The sequence below is a fragment of the Cololabis saira genome, chromosome 10 (assembly GCF_033807715.1).
Source record: "Cololabis saira isolate AMF1-May2022 chromosome 10, fColSai1.1, whole genome shotgun sequence".
Lineage (NCBI taxonomy): Eukaryota > Metazoa > Chordata > Actinopteri > Beloniformes > Belonidae > Cololabis > Cololabis saira.
The window spans coordinates 5,207,204-5,226,357 of NC_084596.1; the positions used below are offsets into that span (position 1 = coordinate 5,207,204).

At 44.0% G+C, this 19,154-nt stretch overlaps 2 protein-coding genes and 5 non-coding genes across 7 annotated transcripts; 3 read left to right on the forward strand and 4 right to left on the reverse strand.

Annotated features, from left to right (window-relative positions):
- Nucleotides 1-2,382: 2,382 nt before the first annotated feature.
- Nucleotides 2,383-2,454, reverse strand: trnap-ugg (transfer RNA proline (anticodon UGG)). The gene has a single exon. It is a non-coding gene; the product is annotated as a tRNA-Pro (tRNA).
- Nucleotides 2,455-3,056: 602 nt separating this feature from the next.
- On the forward strand, nucleotides 3,057-3,138 carry trnas-uga (transfer RNA serine (anticodon UGA)). Its single transcript has one exon. It is a non-coding gene; the product is annotated as a tRNA-Ser (tRNA).
- Nucleotides 3,139-7,727: 4,589 nt separating this feature from the next.
- LOC133451757 (neoverrucotoxin subunit alpha-like) lies at nucleotides 7,728-8,776 on the reverse strand. The gene is made up of 3 exons (XM_061730898.1): nucleotides 8,679-8,776; nucleotides 8,589-8,635; nucleotides 7,728-8,458 (listed from the first exon to the last, which is right to left on the reverse strand). Exons 1-3 carry the CDS (start codon nucleotides 8,774-8,776, stop codon nucleotides 7,917-7,919), a joined length of 687 nt encoding a protein of 228 aa, XP_061586882.1. The 3' UTR covers nucleotides 7,728-7,916.
- Nucleotides 8,777-9,326: 550 nt separating this feature from the next.
- On the reverse strand, nucleotides 9,327-13,270 carry LOC133451758 (E3 ubiquitin-protein ligase TRIM65-like). The gene is made up of 3 exons (XM_061730899.1): nucleotides 12,802-13,270; nucleotides 11,344-11,751; nucleotides 9,327-9,343 (listed from the first exon to the last, which is right to left on the reverse strand). Exons 1-3 carry the CDS (start codon nucleotides 13,268-13,270, stop codon nucleotides 9,327-9,329), a joined length of 894 nt encoding a protein of 297 aa, XP_061586883.1.
- Nucleotides 13,271-14,714: 1,444 nt separating this feature from the next.
- Nucleotides 14,715-14,787, reverse strand: trnav-cac (transfer RNA valine (anticodon CAC)). The gene has a single exon. It is a non-coding gene; the product is annotated as a tRNA-Val (tRNA).
- Nucleotides 14,788-16,513: 1,726 nt separating this feature from the next.
- trnak-uuu (transfer RNA lysine (anticodon UUU)) lies at nucleotides 16,514-16,586 on the forward strand. The gene has a single exon. It is a non-coding gene; the product is annotated as a tRNA-Lys (tRNA).
- A 1,521-nt stretch (nucleotides 16,587-18,107) lies between these two features.
- Nucleotides 18,108-18,181, forward strand: trnai-aau (transfer RNA isoleucine (anticodon AAU)). The gene has a single exon. It is a non-coding gene; the product is annotated as a tRNA-Ile (tRNA).
- The last annotated feature ends 973 nt before the right edge of the window (nucleotides 18,182-19,154 follow it).

Below are 19,154 nucleotides of genomic sequence, written 5' to 3' on the forward strand. Positions count from 1 at the left end.
CCAAATATACAAGAGGTCCACCACGTCAACACAAGGTGGACAAGATCAGCCGGCAGGAGGGATGGGGTTCCAATGTTCCATCTTTAGACAATAGACATGGTTCAGTGTAAATGGACACCACCCAAGAAGATCCAGGTGGAGAGTGACAGAAGGATAATGAGGATGGTCACCACACAGAAGTGGCCCGGTCTGGCCATTAAGGATTTTGGGGGCGAGAAAGGGAAAGGTATGTACAAATGTCTTGTAAGCACAGTCAGATTCTAATATGAATATACTCATGTAATTGAACAAGCCCATTAATATCCTGTCCTTTTGATTACAGGAGTTGTTGCCACCCGAGTGTTTCCCCAGGGCTCCATCATTTGTGATTATCACGGGAAGAGGATCTCAAAAGCTGTGGGAGAAAAAATGTTGAAAACCCAATCTGATAGAATGTGCTATATTTTCTTCTGTGGAGACTATTGTATTGATGCCCAGACATTCCCGTGTGAGTGCCATCCAACAGTGGATACAGTGGGGGGAAGGATAAAATACTCAACCAAGAAAATCAACGCAAAGCCCTTCCACTGTAAGATGCAGTTTCCAGAAGGAGAGAGGGACACCATCCTCTTCAAGGCCACTAAGGACATTGCTGTGGATGAAGAGATGTTTTTTTCACTCTGGTGTGAGTAGGATGTCTAACACTGGAGAAGGAGCGGAACTGGAGTGGTTGGATGACTGATCCAGCATACATGGGCCACACATTGGACTTTTCTGGTTTCCTCTGTCTTTGGGAAAAGAAAGCAAGTGTACATTAGAGTGGAGACAGGTTGGATTATGTTTCAGGGAGAATTTTACTAAAAACACCCCTGAGCCCCTCAAACACCCACTCCAGGTAGAAGAGGAACATTACATTCACAAGTTGTACATTTGAATAAAGTTGTTTACAGTCAAAAACAATGTCTGTTTCACAGATGTGAACTCTGAAGTCTGAACTTTTAGAATTCATGTTTGTTGGAATGCAATTAGAATTTATTCAAGTTCAGGACTGCCTTTTTATTTGTACAGTAGACACAATTTGTAAATATTTCTGCATTAAAGTGGTTTTAATTTTAAGTGCCTTAGTGTCTATGATCTTCCAAGAAATCAGGTCTAAAGTAAGTTTTTAAGTGAATCCCACTGCCTGCAGCCTTGTGTCACACTTTCTCAGTGTAGTAAGTGTTTCCTGTTGGTCCATAACATTATCTAAGCATTAGAAAGCAGATTGAACTCACATTTTAACAGCCCTCATGAATATTGAGGTGATTATTGGTCATCAGTGAACAGTTGTTGGCTGACCGTCACTGCCAGGGTTCTTGAGAAAGCTTTGATCCAGTCAGGAGTGGGTACAAAGAGAGAGATCTGTTCATTCAAATGTCAATGACAGTTGTCATTATCAAACCTCTCCAAGTCTATGGTCTCTTTCTAAGAGAATGTTGTAATGCAATGGATGACAACACATGTCTAACTGAATATACCTGCAAACAATGCAGCTTATACAACAAGAAGTTGATGTATAAGCTAAGGGACAAATGGCGGTAAGTAGCTTGTGATATTGAAGAAACCATCATCAAAGAGTTACTTTCCCTGACATGACTGCTCACCTTCTCATGTGGCTGGAAAACTGTGACGTCTCATTCAGCTGTTTCAGGTACTTTCCTGCAGCGTTGGTGGTATAGCAGTCAACATGGCTGCTTGCCAAGCAGTTGACCTGGGTTTGATTCCCAGCCAATGCAAGAAACATGAGGTCTTCATAAGTGTAATGCTTTTTGTTGGGGAAGAATATGTTTTGGACAATCAGACTTTATGTATGTGTACATGGCTTCAAACTTTTTGTGGAAATGAGTCCTAATTGTTGACTTGACAGACATTAAATTAGACATATAGTCTCACGCATATATGTGCAAGAAGACAGGTAACATATATCTTTATGTGGCGGCACGTTCACTATTATTTAAGTTTGGGATCTGAAGATCTTTTTCTGTTTACCGTCAACACCACCTTTGATTAGGGCCCAAGGACCCGTACTAAAGGTCATTCATCACCTCTACAAAAGGACACGAAGGTTCGTTCACTCAGGGAGGGAGATAGGGGACAGAGTTCAATAATACAAACAATATTTTATTATTTAAAAAAGGCACATTTGTTGGGGCAATAAAACAAAAAAGGAGCCCAATTAAAGAAAGGGGAAAGGGTTTACAGACTAGGCCTTACCGGCTGACCTCTTGGCATGAAAGAGAAGCAAGATGTAGGTTTTCAGCATTCACACATGATGCCAATGTTGGTGTTCAGGTAAAGCATTGTACTACAGTCTTGAAACTTTGCTACTTGGAGGAGAAAAACCACAAATTGCATAAATCTCTGGGGCTCGTCCGGGAATTGAACCCGGGACCTCTCGCACCCAAAGTGAGAATCATACTACTAGACCAACGAGCCTCAAAACACATATCTGGCAAACAAAAAATCACGGTCACATCATACCTGTCTAGATGTTTTTTTATAACATTAAGGGGGAATAGAAATAGAAACTGAATGATGATCAATAACCTGCTGCACAGTTTCTGTATTTTAGTGGCTATCGTGTTTGTCTCACGTGAAAAAGGTCCTTGTCTGGCTGAACTTCTGGATCAGGACCTCTCAGTGAACAGAGCATATCATCCACTGGAAGATTTACAGCACTGTTTTGTATTAGAAGAACTTCATCAATGACAGCTTTTTTAGCAGGAAAAGCACAACTGCCTATGGTGTGTAGAAGAGTGATTTTTATCTTATTGACCATTGTTCATATGTATCAGTCATGCATATCCAAAACAGGTTTTCTCCCCGTCGGGGAATCAAACCCCAGTCTTCTGCGTGACAGGCAGAGATACTGTCCACTAAACTAACGAGGACATCTGATAATCTGTGATCAATATTTCACAACAAAATTGGTCCCGGCAGGTTAGCCGTGAGATAAGTACGGGAACAAACCTCACACTAATGTTTCTGATTCAAACAAACAAACATTTATTTCAGCCAAATGTTCAAACATGTGACAAGTTGTTGTGGCCGAGTGGTTAAGGCGATGGACTTGAAATCCATTGGGGATTCCCCGCGCAGGTTCAAATCCTGCCAACAACGGTTAATGTTTGAACATGCAAGAAGACTTGTTGTTAACCGTAGACTAAATTGTCTTTCAAAATTTATCAGTGGGTTTTTTTTGTGTCAGATGTAAGGAATTAGCTTTAAAAACCAAATACCGTTAGTTTTTTTGGTTGAAACACAAGTCAGACTTGGGCATTAGCATTGGCCCAAAACAAACACTGACAATTTTTCTCAAATCAAATCAAATCAAATCAAATCAAATCAAATCAAATCAAACTTTATTTATATAGCACTTCTCATACAAATAATGCAACACAAAGTGCTTAACATAAAACAAATAAACATAAAACTTATTAATGCCCTGCCCCCCCTCCCCGCACACACAAGCACACTACAATTCACCGACAATCCACGCAGACACACGGTGCAGACATGGCTGAGCACAGAAGATCCAGGTGAGGAAACGGTAACAGGGAGCCGTCCACGCCAGGAGGTCTCATAGCCCGCAGCTACAAGGGGGGGGGCCCACAGAGACCATCCCGGCCCGGACGGATAGAGGAGTCCACACCACAGCGGTGAAGCCATGGTGCAGAGCTCCACAACCATCCAGGCCAGAACCACCCCCATGATGACCCCCTGCAGGCCAGAGTCACTCCCAGCATGGAGGCTCCCCATGAGGAAACACTGGAGATAAAAGCTACAAGAAAGCAGGAAAAAAAACCCAAAAAGAGTTTAAAAAAGTATAACATAACATAAAATCCTAAAAGTATGTCTAGAAAGCAAGACATTAAAAACTAAAAGAATAAGACAGTAAAATGTATAAATAGACCATAAATAAAGACTGAAATATTTAGATAAAACATTGAGATTAAACAAAAAGAAAATATGATAAAAAGAAAAGGATAAACTAAATATAAAACAGAGCAGTAAGATCCAATAAAAATAAGGGTGAGCATAAGAAATTTAAAAGAGTTAAATGAGTCAGTTAAAAGCCTGATTACTGTAAAGAGATGGGTCTTGAGCCTCTTTTTAAAAACATCAACAGTCTCTGCGGCCCTGAGGTTCTCCGGGAGGCTGTTCCACAATCGGGGACCATAAAAACTGAATGCCGCCTCCCCGTGTGTCCTGGTTCTAACTTTTGGTATGGTTAAAAGGCACCGGAGGACCTCAGGGTCCGTGAGGGTCGATAGGGTAAAAGTAGTGCAGACAAATAAGAAGGCCCAAGACCATTAAGACACTTAAAAACTAGTAAAAGAACCTTAAACTCGACCCTGAAGCGGACGGGGAGCCAATGCAGCGATTTTAAAACAGGTGTAATGTGCTCCCGCCCTCTGGTCCTCGTCAGCACGCTTTGAAGCTCAAACTTTCTTTCAGGGAAGAAATAAGACTTTAAGGGCCCGATTTACTAAGATCCTAAATAAAGAGTACTAAATTGCGTGTGCACTGAAAAAGTTTGCGCGTGCTGTTGCGTGTGGTTTGCGGGTGATCAACTAAGATTGCCTGCGCAATTGATAACAGGTGCAAACAGCAGTATTTAAATGAGGTGTTGCGTGTCTTAAGGTTTGCGAGCGCAAACTCTGCGCCATGGAGAGTCTGGATAGAAAGCACAGTCACAAGTCACAAGCGCAAAATGAAATTTGACGAGTTGGAGTTAGAGATATTAGTGGAAGAGGCAAATTACATATTACACATTAATGAACTGCAGCAAATAAATTTAAACATTACCAAAAGAAACGCAATATCGGAGAAAACCTGCGATAGAATAAATGCAGTTGGTAACACAAAAAACGGAAAAACGTCTGGTTTTTCATATTTCAATTTTAGGCACAGATCAAAAATACGAAATAGAAAAACGGGCCACAGGACCGAATTTGATTTTAATATTGAATTGGTCGGGTTTACTCGGCATGATCTTAGGAGAAAAAGACAATCAGACACAGAGCTGGAGAGCGCTTTGATTCAATCTATTTATGAGTTACGTTTTTATTCAGATGTCCACAGTATATTGCAAATATTATATATTATATAGCAAACACTGACAGTAAATGTGTGACAGACGGGACCATCGTATGGCCGAAAGAAGAGAAGTGTTCAGAACAGCGCACAGAGCGCACACTAAAGGCTGATTTATGGTTCTGCGTCACACCAACGCAGAACCGACGGCGTAGGGTACGCGGCGACACACACCCCACCGCGACCCTACGCCGTCGATTTAACGCAGAACCATAATTCAGGCGAAGCTGCAGTCTCTGCGCTGATCCTGACACAGCGGGTCGGAGCGGATTTGGTCATGATGTTTAACCTGTGTTTTGTGATTAATAAGCACGGGTTTTAATTAAATGTAATTTACGAAGGATGATTTCACGTTCAATAAGATAAATAATCAATAAAATACAAAGTTTGGCACAAATTGGCCTGCTTGTGGGCGAGTGGAGGGGGGCACAATAAGAGAAGGTGGCAAGATATAAGGTGAAGAACTAAAGAAAAAGTGGCCTTTAATAAAACTTGTGCAACCATTTTTAAAATAGCATGCAGCAGAATAAAGACTCTCTCTCTGCGTATTCTTTGATTTTGGATGTCGCCTCCTTGCCACAATAACGGCAGCAGCAGATTAGCACCTTCCTTTCAAACGTATTAAATACAGACGCAATCACAATACGCGCAATTACTTTCAGGCTTGGTAAATCTCATTGCGCGTGGTAAATGGAGCAATTTGCATCTTCCCCTCCCAGTATTTAGGATTTCTGCCAGGTACGCCCCATATTGATTATTCATCAGGGCAAAAGTACTAACTGAATTGCGTGTGCAATTTTGCGCATTTCAGAGACGCAGTCATCTTTGCACGCTGTTAGTAGATCAGCTGGCACTTTGGTTTGCGGGTGCTGTCAAGTTTGCACACGTTTTAACACACGCAAACCTTTAGTAAATCGGGCCCTAAGAATCTAAACGTGAAGTCAAAAATGAAAACATTTAGATACAGAATCAAGAATAAAACAAGAATAATGAGATACAAATCTAATTCATGATCAAACATCAACAATCCAGTACATTTTATTTAATGTTTAAATGTGAAAAAGATCAAAAAAAAATACAATAAACCAAAAAACTAAAGATAAACAGTGATCATCTCCTTCTTCTTCATCATCACCATCATCATCACCTTCATCATCACCACTATTGTGCAACAGGAGCTTTAGCTGATCAGTTATCGAAGGTTATTAATAATGTTATTCAAGAATTATTAATAATTAATAAAGTCGACTATTTATCAAATTGAATGATCAAAATGATAAAAACTTCTCCGGGCACCACCCTGTTCCTTAAGCAGGGAAATGATAACTTTTCACAGCAGAAAATCAGTCTTAGAAATTAAGGTCTATGCCTATGTAATTGAAGGGGGAGATTTGAGCGCTGACTCTGTCAAAACAATCACTTGTGACCAAAATTGTATGAAACAACACACAAACTCATTACAGATCAATCAGAATGTATTTACATACGGGTATCAAAGCAGATGTAAATAAATACCCAAATAAATCCTGATGGCGCACTACATTATCATAAAACCATTAATTAAGAAAAACAACAATCAATAAAAATGAAATGAAAGTTAAATGCATGGAATGAAAAAGAAATCAAGCGATAACAAACATGATATCAACGACCATCTCCTGTGGTATTTAAAGATGGCGGAACCCTCTTTAAGCCACGTGCAATTTAGACCGGATGGTAATCCCGGTCCTGGCGAAACGGCGCCACCAAATGAACAAACAACCGTAATATGCACATAATAATTTCATCAAACATAAATTCAGCTCTAAACCGTTTAAGTGACCTGATCGCCCCCAAAACACAGCCTCACGCGTCCTCGGGAGTCCGGATCTGAAGCTGCAGGCTCCGTCGCCTGCGGGCGCGGCCCTGCAGGAGTTTTCCCAGTCAGTCTCTCGGCTCACGTCGGGTCGGCTTTGAACCCAGCGCCGATCGCTTTTCTGGCGGGGATCCTCAGTTTCAGCGGCCGCTCAGTCTCTCTCCTGCTCCTAACTTCAAAGAAAAAGTGAACAGTGGCTGGAGCAACCTCACACCGGCTCTAACTGGTCCTGCGGCCTCTACAGCTGCCTCGTTGCGCACGGGGGCCGGTTCCTCCCTTCGGAACGTCGGCTCGTCCCGTGTGTGTGTCGCCGGGCTGCGGGAGGGCCTCGCGGTCCAAGGCTGGAGCTCCTGGCGGGTTCTGGCTCCCGGAGCGGTCGTCCTGAGTAGAGGACAGGGCTCGGAGAAAAAGAAAGGATTTAGGCAGGAAGACAGAGTCCAGAGCGCAGCGCTCTGGTATCGGATCTTACGCCCGGCCCGTTCACGCGGGCCCCGACGGCTCCTTGAACCCCCCCCACAGCTCTTAAAAAGCTGCTGGACAGCAAAACGCGTCCGTCCCGGCTCGCTGGCTGTAGAGTCGAGAGAAAGTCTTGTTCTTGAAGCACCGATTTGCGCTCCGCGGGCTGGGTGACGTCATCAGCCCCTGGCCCGTGATTGGGTGAGCGCCGCTTTTAGGTGCCGCCCCCCCCACGAAAGCACGCTGGTCTTTGGAGTTTTCAACAAGGCGACCATTTTAGGAGGCTGGTTCAAGCTGATTTCAGGCTGGGGTTGATCAGGATTTCAAAGTTTGAATATACATTCACAAAATGTTCATAAACACTTATAACAGTCCACATGATCACTGGATGTGGTCCAACACCACCATCGTGGAGACACTGAGGAACCAGAACCAGAGTCCAAGTCCAGGATCCAACAGAGACAGTTTCTCTGACAGGAGACTCTTGAGACTAAACTGGAGACAGAGACACTGAGGAACCAGCCCAGGACCCTAGTCTAAATCCAGCATAGAGAGGTTCAGTGAAGGCGGTGTTGAAGGTGTGGATGTGGATCAGTCTGTCAGAGACGACTTCAAAGAAGGACAGAGTTCCAGCAGGAACGTCCACGTACACTGCTACTTTGCCAGAGACTGAATCTGGAAATGAGGAGATGATGGATGTTTCTGTGTAATGGTGACAGACACGGTACCCACCAGCTGAACTGTCCAGACTCCAGGAATGATCGTTTCTTCCAAACCAACAGACACCAGAGTTTCCTCTCCTGCTGATTCTTCTGTAACTCACTGATACAGAAACAGGTCCGCACCACTGGACCTCCCAGTAACACCGACCCGTCAGAACTTCTCTACACAGCAGCTGGTACCAGGAATGAAACCTGTCTGGATGATCAGGATATGACTGATGCTCCTCCACACGTGTCATCTTCCTGTTGTTGTCAGACAGTTTGATGCAGTTGTTGACTGTGTTTGTGTCGATGGTGAGTTGACAGGAATCTGATGGAGACAACAAACAACCCAGCTGCAGTTATTATTGATCTGTCATTGATCATTGATGGACTCATGAATGAGTTACGTGTCAGTGTGAAGATGGTTGAATGTGTGAATGAAATGAAAACACACTTACACTTCCTCATACCTGGTGTCAACCATCGTTGTCCAGCAGGCTCCACCCTGAAAAGAGGAGAGGGGTCAGATCAGATCAGTCCCCCATTACCTATTGGGCACTCCCATATCCGTTACATCCCACCACACCCCTGAGCAATCACCTGAGGTGGAGGAAAACCCCCACACCTGTGCCACCATGACCACCATCGTATAACCCCCCCAGCAGTGTGTTCATACCTGAGAGTGTCCATACCTGAGAGTGTCCAGTCTCCAGCGGGGATCCTCCAGTCCAGACAGAAGCTTCCCTGCTGACTCTCCTGGATGGTTGTAGCTCAGGTCCAGCTCTCTCAGGTGGGAGGGGTTGGATGTCAGAGCTGAGACCAGAGAAGCACTTCCTTCCTCTGAGATCAGACAGCCTGACAGCCTGCAGACACACAACACAACACACATGCAGAGACTCTGAGAGAACTGCTCTGAGACTAAAGCTGACTCTGTCCTCGTGTTCACCTGATGATGGCGCTGAAGGAAAAGTCAGAGGATCAGCAGAAACATATCAACAATCCAAAACGGTCAGCAGTTGAACACTTGGTGGATTCTGACCTGAGAGACTCCAGGTGACAGTGTGGACTCTCCAGTCCGGGACACAGCTTCTTCAGTCCTGAATCCTGCAGGTCGTTGTTACTCAGGTCCAGCTCTCTTAGGTGGGAGGGGTTGGAGCTCAGAGCTGAGACCAGAGAAGAACTTCCTTCCTCTGAGATCAGACAGCCTGACAGCCTGCAGACAGACAACACAACACAGATCTGCTTCATGTTCTCTGCTCAAGTGTCCTGCTGCAAACATGTTTAGCAGCATTTTCACTGGAACTGGAAAAGACTTGAATGATTCCTGACCTGAGAGACTCCAGGTGACAGTGTGGACTCTCCAGTCCAGGACACAGCTTCTTCAGTCCAGAATCCTGCAGGCGGTTGTTGCTCAGGTCCAGTTCTGTCAGACTGGAGGACTGAGAGCTGAGAACTGAGGACAGAAGTGGACAGATCTTCCCTGAGAGGTTACAGCCACTCAACCTGCAGACGGAAGAAAATAACAACAACCAGGTTATTTCACTGTGATGGAAGAAAATCTAGTTGTGTCTCCAACTGTTCTGCTGGTCTTCAGCTCATCCTGCCCCCCAGTACAAACAGAAATGAAAGGGTTTCCTTGTCAGAGTTCATGCGTGTGTGATTTTAGGTCCAATGTGTCATTAAAGTCACTGGAAATGATAGAACCAGTGTAAACTCACTCATGTGAGGTTGTGCTGAAAAAAAGACCAAAACAAGTGAAGAAAACATGAAATCTGGAAACCAGACGTAGTCAGAAACTACCCTCCACTCCAGAGGTCCAACATGTGTCTGTTGGTACTTACAGAACTTTCTTGGAGGCTTTGACCACCGGCAGCAGCCTCCGTAGAGCCTCCTCTGGAGCTGAGAACTTCTTCAGGTCAAACACCTCCAGATCTTCTGATGACAGTAAGATGAAGACCAGAGCCGACCACTGAGCAGGAGACAGTTTATCTGTGAAGTGACGTCCTGAACTCACGGACCATTGGACCTGCTCCACCAGAAAACCAGCGTTCAGTTCATTCAGACAGTGGAACAGGTTGATGCTTCTCTCTGCAGACAGATCCTTACTGATCTTCTTCTTGATGTATTTAACTGTTTTCTGATTGCTCTGTGAACTTCTTTGTTTTGGTTCCAACAGACCTCGTAGGAGAGTCTGATTGGTATCCAGTGAAAGACCCAGGAGGAAGCGCAGGAACAAGTCCAGATGTCCGTTTGGACTCTGTAAGGCCTTGTCCACAGCTGTCTGATAGAGCTGATTCTCTGCTCTTATTTTAAACCACCAGAAGATGTTATTTTGTTCCTCCAGCAGGTTGACTCCAGATTTGATGAAGGTCTGATGGACATGAAGAGCAGCCAGAAACTCCTGAACACTCAGATGGATGAAGCAGAAGACCTGGTCCTGGTACAGGCTGCTCTCCTCTCTAAAGATCTGGGTGAACACTCCTGAGTACACTGAAGCCTCTCTGACATCGATGCCACTCTCTCTCAGGTCTGGTTCATAGAAGATCAGGTTTCCTTTCTGCAGCTGCTCAAAAGCCAGTTTTCCCAGTGACTCCACCATCTTCCTGCTCTCTGGACTCCAGTCTGGATCTGTCCCAGCTCCTCCATCATACTTGACCTTCTTCAGTTTGGCCTGGACCACCAGGAAGTGGATGTACATCTCAGTCAGGGTTTTGGGCAGCTTCCCTCCCTCTGTGGTTTCCAGGACATTCTCCAGGACCGTAGCAGTGATCCAGCAGAAGACTGGGATGTGGCACATGATGTGGAGGCTCCGTGATGTCTTGATGTGGTTGATGATCCTGTTCCTGGTCTGCTCCTCATCTCTGAACCTCTTCCTGAAGTATTCCTCCTTCTGTGGGTCAGTGAACCCTCTGACCTCTGTCATCATGGAAACACACTCAGGAGGGATCTGATTGGCTGCTGCGGGTCGTGTGGTGATCCAGAGACGAGCAGAAGGAAGCAGGTTCCCCCTGATGAGGTTTGTCAGCAGCACATCCACTGAGGTGGGCTCTGTAACATCAGTCAGGACGTCATTGTTGTGGAAGTCCAGAGGAAGTCGACTCTCATCCAGACCATCAAAGATGAATGCGACCTGAAACTCTTCAAAGCTGCAGATTCCTTTGATTTCAGAGAAGAATCCATGAACAAGTTCCACCAAGCTGAACTTTCTCTCTTTCAACACATTCAGCTCTCTGAAGGTGAATGGAAGCAGGAACTGGATGTCCTGGTTGGTTCTGCCTTCAGCCCAGTCCAGACTGAACTTCTGTGTTAGGACTGTTTTCCCGATGCCGGCCACTCCCTTCGTCATCACCATTCTGATTGGTCCTCCTCTTCCAGGTGGGGGTTTAAAGATGTCTTCCTGTCTGATGGTTGTTTCTGCTCCGTCTGGTTTCCTGGAAGCTGCTTCAATCTGTCTGACTTCAAGTTCTTCGTTGACCTCTCCGGTTCCTCCCTCTGTGAGATCCATGTAGATCTGCTCCAGAAGGGTTGTCTTTCCTGCTTTAATGATCCCCTCAAACACATGCTGGTGCTTCTTCTGCAGCTGACCTTTGAGTTTGGATTGACAAACGGCAGCAACGGTATCTAAAAAAATGAAATAAAGAAAACCACTTAGTGATCAAAACCACCCCACAAGAAGTTCTATTTCCTCTAAAGAATCAACATTTCAACATTCACTGATCAGCCGTTCAATGAGGAGTATTGAAGCGTTTTCCTCCCAAAAACCCCTCCGATCAATCAGAGGAACAAGAACAGTGTTTTCTCTACGATTCATTTCAGACACACAAGTTGTGTTTGTTTTGTCTTTCCTGGAACTGAATATTGAATCCACGCGGTTCAACTCTTTAGAATAAAACTTTAATTTACTGGGATATTAATGACCTTATTAATGAGATGCTCAACGCTCTAAAGACAGTGGAGATGATAGTGGACTACAGGAGGAACGCAGCCCCACCTGCCCCCCTCACCCTGTGTGACTCCCAAGCAGACACTGTGGAGTCCTACCGCTTCCTGGGGACCATCATCACCCAGGACCTCAAGTGAGAGCTGAACATCACCTCCCTCACCAAAAAAGCACAGCAGAGGATGTACTTCCTGCGGCAGCTGAAGAAATTCAACCTGCCAAAGACAATGATGGTGCAGTTCTACACGGCCATCATTGAGTCCATCCTCACCTCCTCCATCACCGTCTGGTACTGTGAAGGACAGGAGCAGGCTGCAGCGTATCATCCGCTCTGCAGAGAAGAGCTCTGCAGAGAAGGTGATTGGCTGCAATCTTCCATCTCTCCAGGACCTGCACGCATCCAGGACCCTGAAGCGTGCAGGAAAGATTGCAGCAGATCCCTCCCATCCCGGACACAAACTGTTTCAGACTCTTCCCTCTGGCAGGAGGCTGCGGTCCATCAGGACCAAAACCTCACGCCATAAAAACAGTTTTTTCCCATCCGCAGCTGTCCTCGTCAACAAGGCCCCGATCCCCCCCCCCCCCCCCCGACTACTAAGGACTGCCCCCCCATCCCACTCTACGTTACATTACTCTGCCGCAGCTGAGACTGCGTCGTGGCCTTTATGTTCATCCACAGAGCAGGGATAACAGATTCTGATCAGTACGACAGAACATCTTCATCACCTCACCGTGACGGGGGCAGATGTTGTCCTGCAGGTTCTTGGAGGGATCCACCAGCTTGTGTGTCTTGAATGTAGATGAATCATGGTGAGGTTGAAAGTGTTTCTGGCAGTAAGAGGCCAGACACGCCAAACAGGACTTGACAGCTTTCAGTTTTCTCCCATAGCAGAAATCACAGGCCACATCTCCAGGTCCAGCATAGCAGTGATCAGCAGGAGGAGCTCGGAGTTCAGTTTTCTTCAGCTGCTCCACTAAAGCTGCTAACATGGTGTTTTTCACCAGCTCAGGTTTCTGAGTGAAAGTCCGTCTACACTGAGGACAGCTGGGGATTTTCTTCTCTCCTTCATCCCAGAAGTTGTTAATACAGTTCATACAGTAACTGTGTCCACAGGGAATAGTCACCGGATCCTTTAAAACCTCCAAACAGATTGAACAAGAAAAGGTTTCCTGGTCCAGCTGATCTCCTTTCTGCGCCATTTCTCCTCTCGATAACTGAGACTGAGACAGTTTTACTTCCTCAAACATGAAACTAATCTTCGAACTGGGAAACATGTGGTCAGACTTAATCTGCTGCGTTTGAGAGCAGGAAGAAGAGGGAGGTTCATCAGCATCAGATTACAGGAAGAGGACGAACTCTGGATTTAACCCTTTTATATCAGACTTCAGTTTAGAAGTAAACAACTTTTTACCTCAACTCGTATTCAGAAATAATAATAATAATAAATGTAATTTAGGTTTCACTTCAGACAGATTAATTATTTTATAGTTTATAATTCTTATACATTTCACATGAACAGACTTAATGCAGCATTTAAAGGTGTAACCAGATGGATTTTCATAAAAGTCCACATTTACATTTTAACATTCACATGAAAGTAATTTGTTCAGACTGAAACATGCAGGACTTTAATGCATCACAGTGTTGCGCAACAAAGGGAGTGCTGGTTCAGAGAGTAGAGAGTTATTAATAATTAATAATGAAAATGAATTATCTAAATGAATCAATCAAAACAGGGCACCACCTGACTCATCAGTAAATAATAACTGAACAGCAAAATCAGTCTCAAAGTAGCTGTTATTCCAGCCTGTTGCCGGGGGGGTTACAGAATAACAGTAAAGGAAGGAGTCCGAGCACAGACCTTTGCAACCAGCAGCTGTGACAAATGTGTATAAAATAAACACAAACAACTTCTCTCATTCAAATTAATCAGAATTTATTTACACAAGTGTTAAACGATCGTGAAACAATACTGGGATAAATTCTGATGCTAAACAACACAAAAACAACAACTAACACAAAGTTTAGATTATATACGTGTGTCAGTTTGTGTGTGTGTGTGTGTGTGTGTGTGTGTGTGTGTGTGTGTGTGTGTGTGCAGGGGTTAGTAGGAAAGAATGAGAGGAATAGAGAAAAGTAAAACCCAAGACACTAGAGTAACTTCTCATCAGCAGAAAACCAAGTTCTTCTGATGTTTCCCACACAGAGACCAATGTATAATAACAAGGACAACTATTTGCCCAAAGAACTTCCTGATTGCAGGAACTGAATAACTGTGTACCAATGTCATTGGAAAGTCAGTGTCCACCTCCGTTTAAACCTTTATATCGGTCCGCGATTCTCGGCTCTCCACAGCCTCAGCGCGACAGGAATGCAGGTGAAGCCCCGCGAGTCTCGGCTCGGTTTGCCGCGAGGCTCTGGTCCAGCTGGTCCGGGGTTCCCCGCACCTCCGGGGACCCCCTCTCAGAACCTCTGCTGCTGGGGTCTGGTGGTGGAGCTAGTGTACGTTAATGGAGAATGACTGGCTTTTGGTCAGTTGTGGAACTGCAACAGAAAGAGATGGTCGACCTTCCTGTCCTGTGCACCAAGGAAAGGACTGGAGTGGTTTTCCAAGTCCAAATAATGTTATTGCAAAGTCATACATGTTTCCGCCCAGTTTCGAACAGGGGACCTTTCGCGTGTGAGGCGAACGTGATAACCACTACACTACGGAAACAGACATGCTTTGAGAACGGCGGGCATAAAAATAAAATCCTGTAAAAAACTACAATTCTTGACAGTAAGATGGATACTGCAGGTTTTCTCCTGGCTGCTCTCAAAGACTCATGCTGATGTTAACCATTACACCATGGAACCCACTTCTGATGTTATTGTGGTCTGACATTGTGGTGGTGGCACCTGACAGAGTGCTGTCCATGAGTCCTGTCCATGGTACCGAGAGCGTCTGGGTGTTTAGGGTACCAGGGCCCTGGTCCTCCAGCTCCACGGGCTGGCTCTTTCACTCCGGTGGCCGGTCGGGGGGGGGCTTAACAGCGGGTGCCCGGGTTTGCACGGTGAGCCGGGTCTTTGGGTGGCTCCGGGTCTGGACAGTGAGTCAAAGGTTAGTTCCTGAGCAGCGGGGCGGTGAGCCGGGTTGGTGAGTGGCTTTCAGGGCCGTGCTGTCAGTCTGTGTCCGGGACGAGGCGACGGCGGGCTTAAAAAGCGATTCTCCCAGAGGTGCTCTAGATGCTGTCTTACCCCCCTCTCAAGCAGTCCACATCTCTTAGAAGAACTTTAAGAATTGAATGTTTGAATTAAGTTTCGTTAAGAAACCTTCAATGTGATTTTCTTGTCTTATGAAGCTACATGTCATTTCTCCATTTCACCACCATGGTTGAACTATCAATGTCATCAAAACATTTTGTTAATGTTTTTTGTAAATTATATCAGGTGCTTTATTATAAGACATGGGTTATGCAAACTGTTTGACATAGAGAGTTGTGGGTGGTTTCATCCACTAAATGTCCAGGCCTGAAGAATCTACATCAAGTCATACAAGCTTCCACTGCAGCCTGAACGTGCACAAGGGTGGAGGACCGTTCATCACTGCTTGCAGCTTTAATTAGGGCCCGAGCACTTACAGTGTGAAGGCCCTATTGTATCTGTAGGAATTATTCTTTATTCTTTATTCTTTCTTTCTTTCTTCTCACGAGGGCCTTTTTGCCCCCTTTTACATGATGTGCAAAGTTCTTCCTGCTGGATGTGGGAGCATCAATTAATATATATTAACTTAATGTTGTATTTATGTCATTGTCATATTAATTTACTTAATTGAATATTTCATAATTTAAGTATTTATTTATCTATCTAATTTTGAATGAATGTCCGTTCCACATTGTTACAGAACCCGAAAACTGTCAGGATTGTAGACACTCTGGTCTGTTTAACTTTGATCCCTAATAAAGACGCTGGGCTAAACAGAAAATTATGTTTTTCTGTTTAGATTCAGATTCAGATTCAGAAAACTTTATTTATCTCCGAGGGGCAATTGTAAGACAACTGAGCAGCAAGACGTTGAAAATATCAAATAGAATAAGAAATAAAATAGAATAAAATGAACAGGGCATGTCTCGTTATGTACAAAAAATATATAAATATACGAATGTCAAAAACATTTACAATAGAGTGACTATAGTGGTATAAATAAAAATATAAACTATCTTAGCCCAGTTTTTAAAACATTTTTACTTCAAATGCTGGAAAACTGAAGACTGACTTTTTCCAGACAGAAAAACTTCAATGGAAGAAAAATCTGCAAAGTTTAAAGCAGAATTGAGCAGCATTTCCTGTCATGTTTAGGAGGAACAACCACTGAAAGTTCCTCCAGGACTTTTCAAAACCTCTGAAATGCCTTATATTTGTAAAGACATGAAGAAAAGAGGAAAGAAAACACTCCAAATGTGACCTGAGTAGCTCAGCTGGAAGAGCATCAGACTTTTAATCTGAGGGTCCAGGGTTCAAGTCCCTGTTCAGGTGATTATCTGATGACCACAGTTCCTGACTGTAAAGAAACAACCTGATCCTTTTCAAGATTAATCTCAACCTATCAAATAAAAAAAAAACTAATGGGGGAGAGACAGAAACAAAGCTTTCATGTAAGACCTCGGTATCTCAGATGTCGAGCATCAGACCTGAACTCTGAGCTATCAGTGAACAAAGCATCATCCACTGGAAGATTTACAAGATTTAAAGCTCTTTTTTAGCAGGAAAATCACAACAGGCAGGTTAGGTGTGAGATAAGTACAGGAACAAACCTCAGACTAATGTTTCTCATTCAAACAAACATATTTTTTTCAGTTTTTCTTTAGCTACTGTACTTTCTACTTCATGGAAACTTTTGTTAAATGTGTAAGTTTTGTTAGAGAAAGTACTCAATGGCACATGTACAAAGGAAATCCTGGATTGCTCCAAATGCTCCAAGATGAGTGATTTTCAACTTCAGAGTGTAGAGTTCACCTTCTGGATTGCAGATGGAGGCCCTGTGGCTTAGAGAATTGTGCTGGGTCACATGATGTCATTTAAGCTGGTTAGTTAGTTGACAGAGTTGTAGGATTTTTGACACTGTCAGAAGATTTGAAAGGAGTGACGCCGTCCCCCAAAGTCACGGACTGTGTGGCGGAGTCACATCCTGGTTAAACAGCAGAGTGGAGCAGCGGAAGCGTGCTGGGCCCATAACCCAGAGGTGGATGGATGGAAACCATCCTCTGCTACTTAAGACTTCCTCTCATACATGAGATTCCTGTGAGAGATTAACTGAAATCTATCCAGAGCTTTTTGCAAACAAGAAAGTGGATGTATGAACATACTGCACTTACTGTTGATGAAAATGCATTGCATCAAAATGTTTTTAAAAGATGAGGATGAAAATATGTCTCAAACTGATGAAGTAAAACCAACCATTTTAAAATAAAGGCTCTAAATTGTCTTGTTCTGAAGATTCTCACACACACACACGCACGCACGCACGCACGCACGCACGCGCAGATGATTGGAAGTTTTGTGTTTATGTTAGTTAGTTGTTGTTTTGTGTAGTTTAGCCATCAGAATTTATCTGAAGTGTTGTTTTACCATCTTCTTCATACTTGTGCAAATAAATTCTGATTGATTTGAATGAGAGAAGTTGTTTGTGTTTATTTCACACACATTTGTCACAACTGCTGGTTACAAAGGTCTGTGCTCGGACTCCCTCCCCTTCACTATTATTCTGAAGAATAACTTAGTTTGAGACTGGTGTTGCTGTTTAGTTTTCATTTTCCTGATTACATCAGGTGGTGCCCCGTTTTGATCAATTCATCTTGAAGATTCAATTTGATAAATAATCTACTTTATTAATTATTGAGCCAGTTTTAAGCAGAAGAATAAATCAGGTGTTGCATTATGGTCCTATTTTAGAACGACTGAAGTATCAGTGCATGTAACTCAAGGTTTTGTAAACAAGGCCTGGATCACTACATACACATACCTAGATACATACAAAAAAGAACAGGTTCACATGAAGGCCGGTTAGCTCAGAAGGTCGGAGCGTGGTGCTAATAACGCCAAGGTCATGGGTTCAATCCCCATACTGGCCAAACTGGTGACCAGTTAATCTCTTAAAAAGTTTCAGATTTTAAAGATTGTATGTTTCTTTGTTAACTTTGACGTGGAACAAAAATTATTCACGTCTGCAGGATCACCTGCCTTGAAGAAATAAAGATGACTTTTAAACAAAAGGAATTTAATTAGTTTATAAAGCGAGGGGTTTATTTGTAATAGACATTCCATGTACAATTCAAAGTGCTTTACATGAAAACATTTGAAAAATGAGGATATATGTGTCAGTGATAAAGAATGATCATCCTCAGGTTGAGGAGGAGACCTGAGCTCAGTGCAGCCTCCCGGGGTTGGTAGAGGGAGCAATGCCCAGGACTGTCACCACTGATAATCTCCCTCCATCTGGGGCTCCAAGATCTCACCCCGTGGGGTAAAAATAATCACTAGAACGGTGAGTAAAGATCCCAGAACCACATGGGGACCTAGTGAAGTACCTGCAGAGAGCTGGGACCAGAGTAACAAAGGAACCATCAGTAACTCACTACGATCAGAGACTCAGACGTTCCCCCTGCTTAATCCAGCACATGTCCAGGTCTGAAGTTTGCTAGAGAGCATTTGGATGATGCACAAGAGGATTGGGAGAATGTTATATGGTCAGATGAAACCAAAATAGAACTTTTTGGTGGAAACACAACTTGTCGTGTTTGGAGGAGAAAGAAAGCTGAGTTGCATCCAAAGAACACCAAACATACTATGAAGCACGGGGGTGGAAACATCATGGTTTGGGGATGTTTTTCTGCAAAGGAACCAGGACGACTGATCCGTGTAAGGGAAAGAATGAATGGGGCCATGTATGGTGAGATTGTGAGGGAAAACCTCCTTCCATCAGCAGGACATTGAAGATAAAACGTGGCTGGGTCTTTCAGCAGTACAATGATCCAAACACATCGCCCGGGCAACGATGGAGTGGCTTCGTAGGAAACATTTCAAGATCCTGGAGTTGCCTAGCCA

Coding starts and splice junctions, on each gene's coding strand:
- LOC133451757 (XM_061730898.1), bottom strand. CDS start 8,776: ATGGTGGTCATGGTGGCACAGGTGTGGGGGTTTTCCTCCACCTCAGGT. Junction 8,636..8,678: donor GATATGGGAGTGCCCAATAG/GTAATGGGGGAC, acceptor TCCTCTTTTCAG/GGTGGAGCCTGCTGGACAAC. Junction 8,459..8,588: donor GACACCAGGTATGAGGAAGT/GTAAGTGTGTTT, acceptor TGTCTCCATCAG/ATTCCTGTCAACTCACCATC.
- LOC133451758 (XM_061730899.1), bottom strand. CDS start 13,270: ATGGCGCAGAAAGGAGATCAGCTGGACCAGGAAACCTTTTCTTGTTCA. Junction 11,752..12,801: donor CAACATCTGCCCCCGTCACG/GTGAGGTGATGA, acceptor TCATTTTTTTAG/ATACCGTTGCTGCCGTTTGT.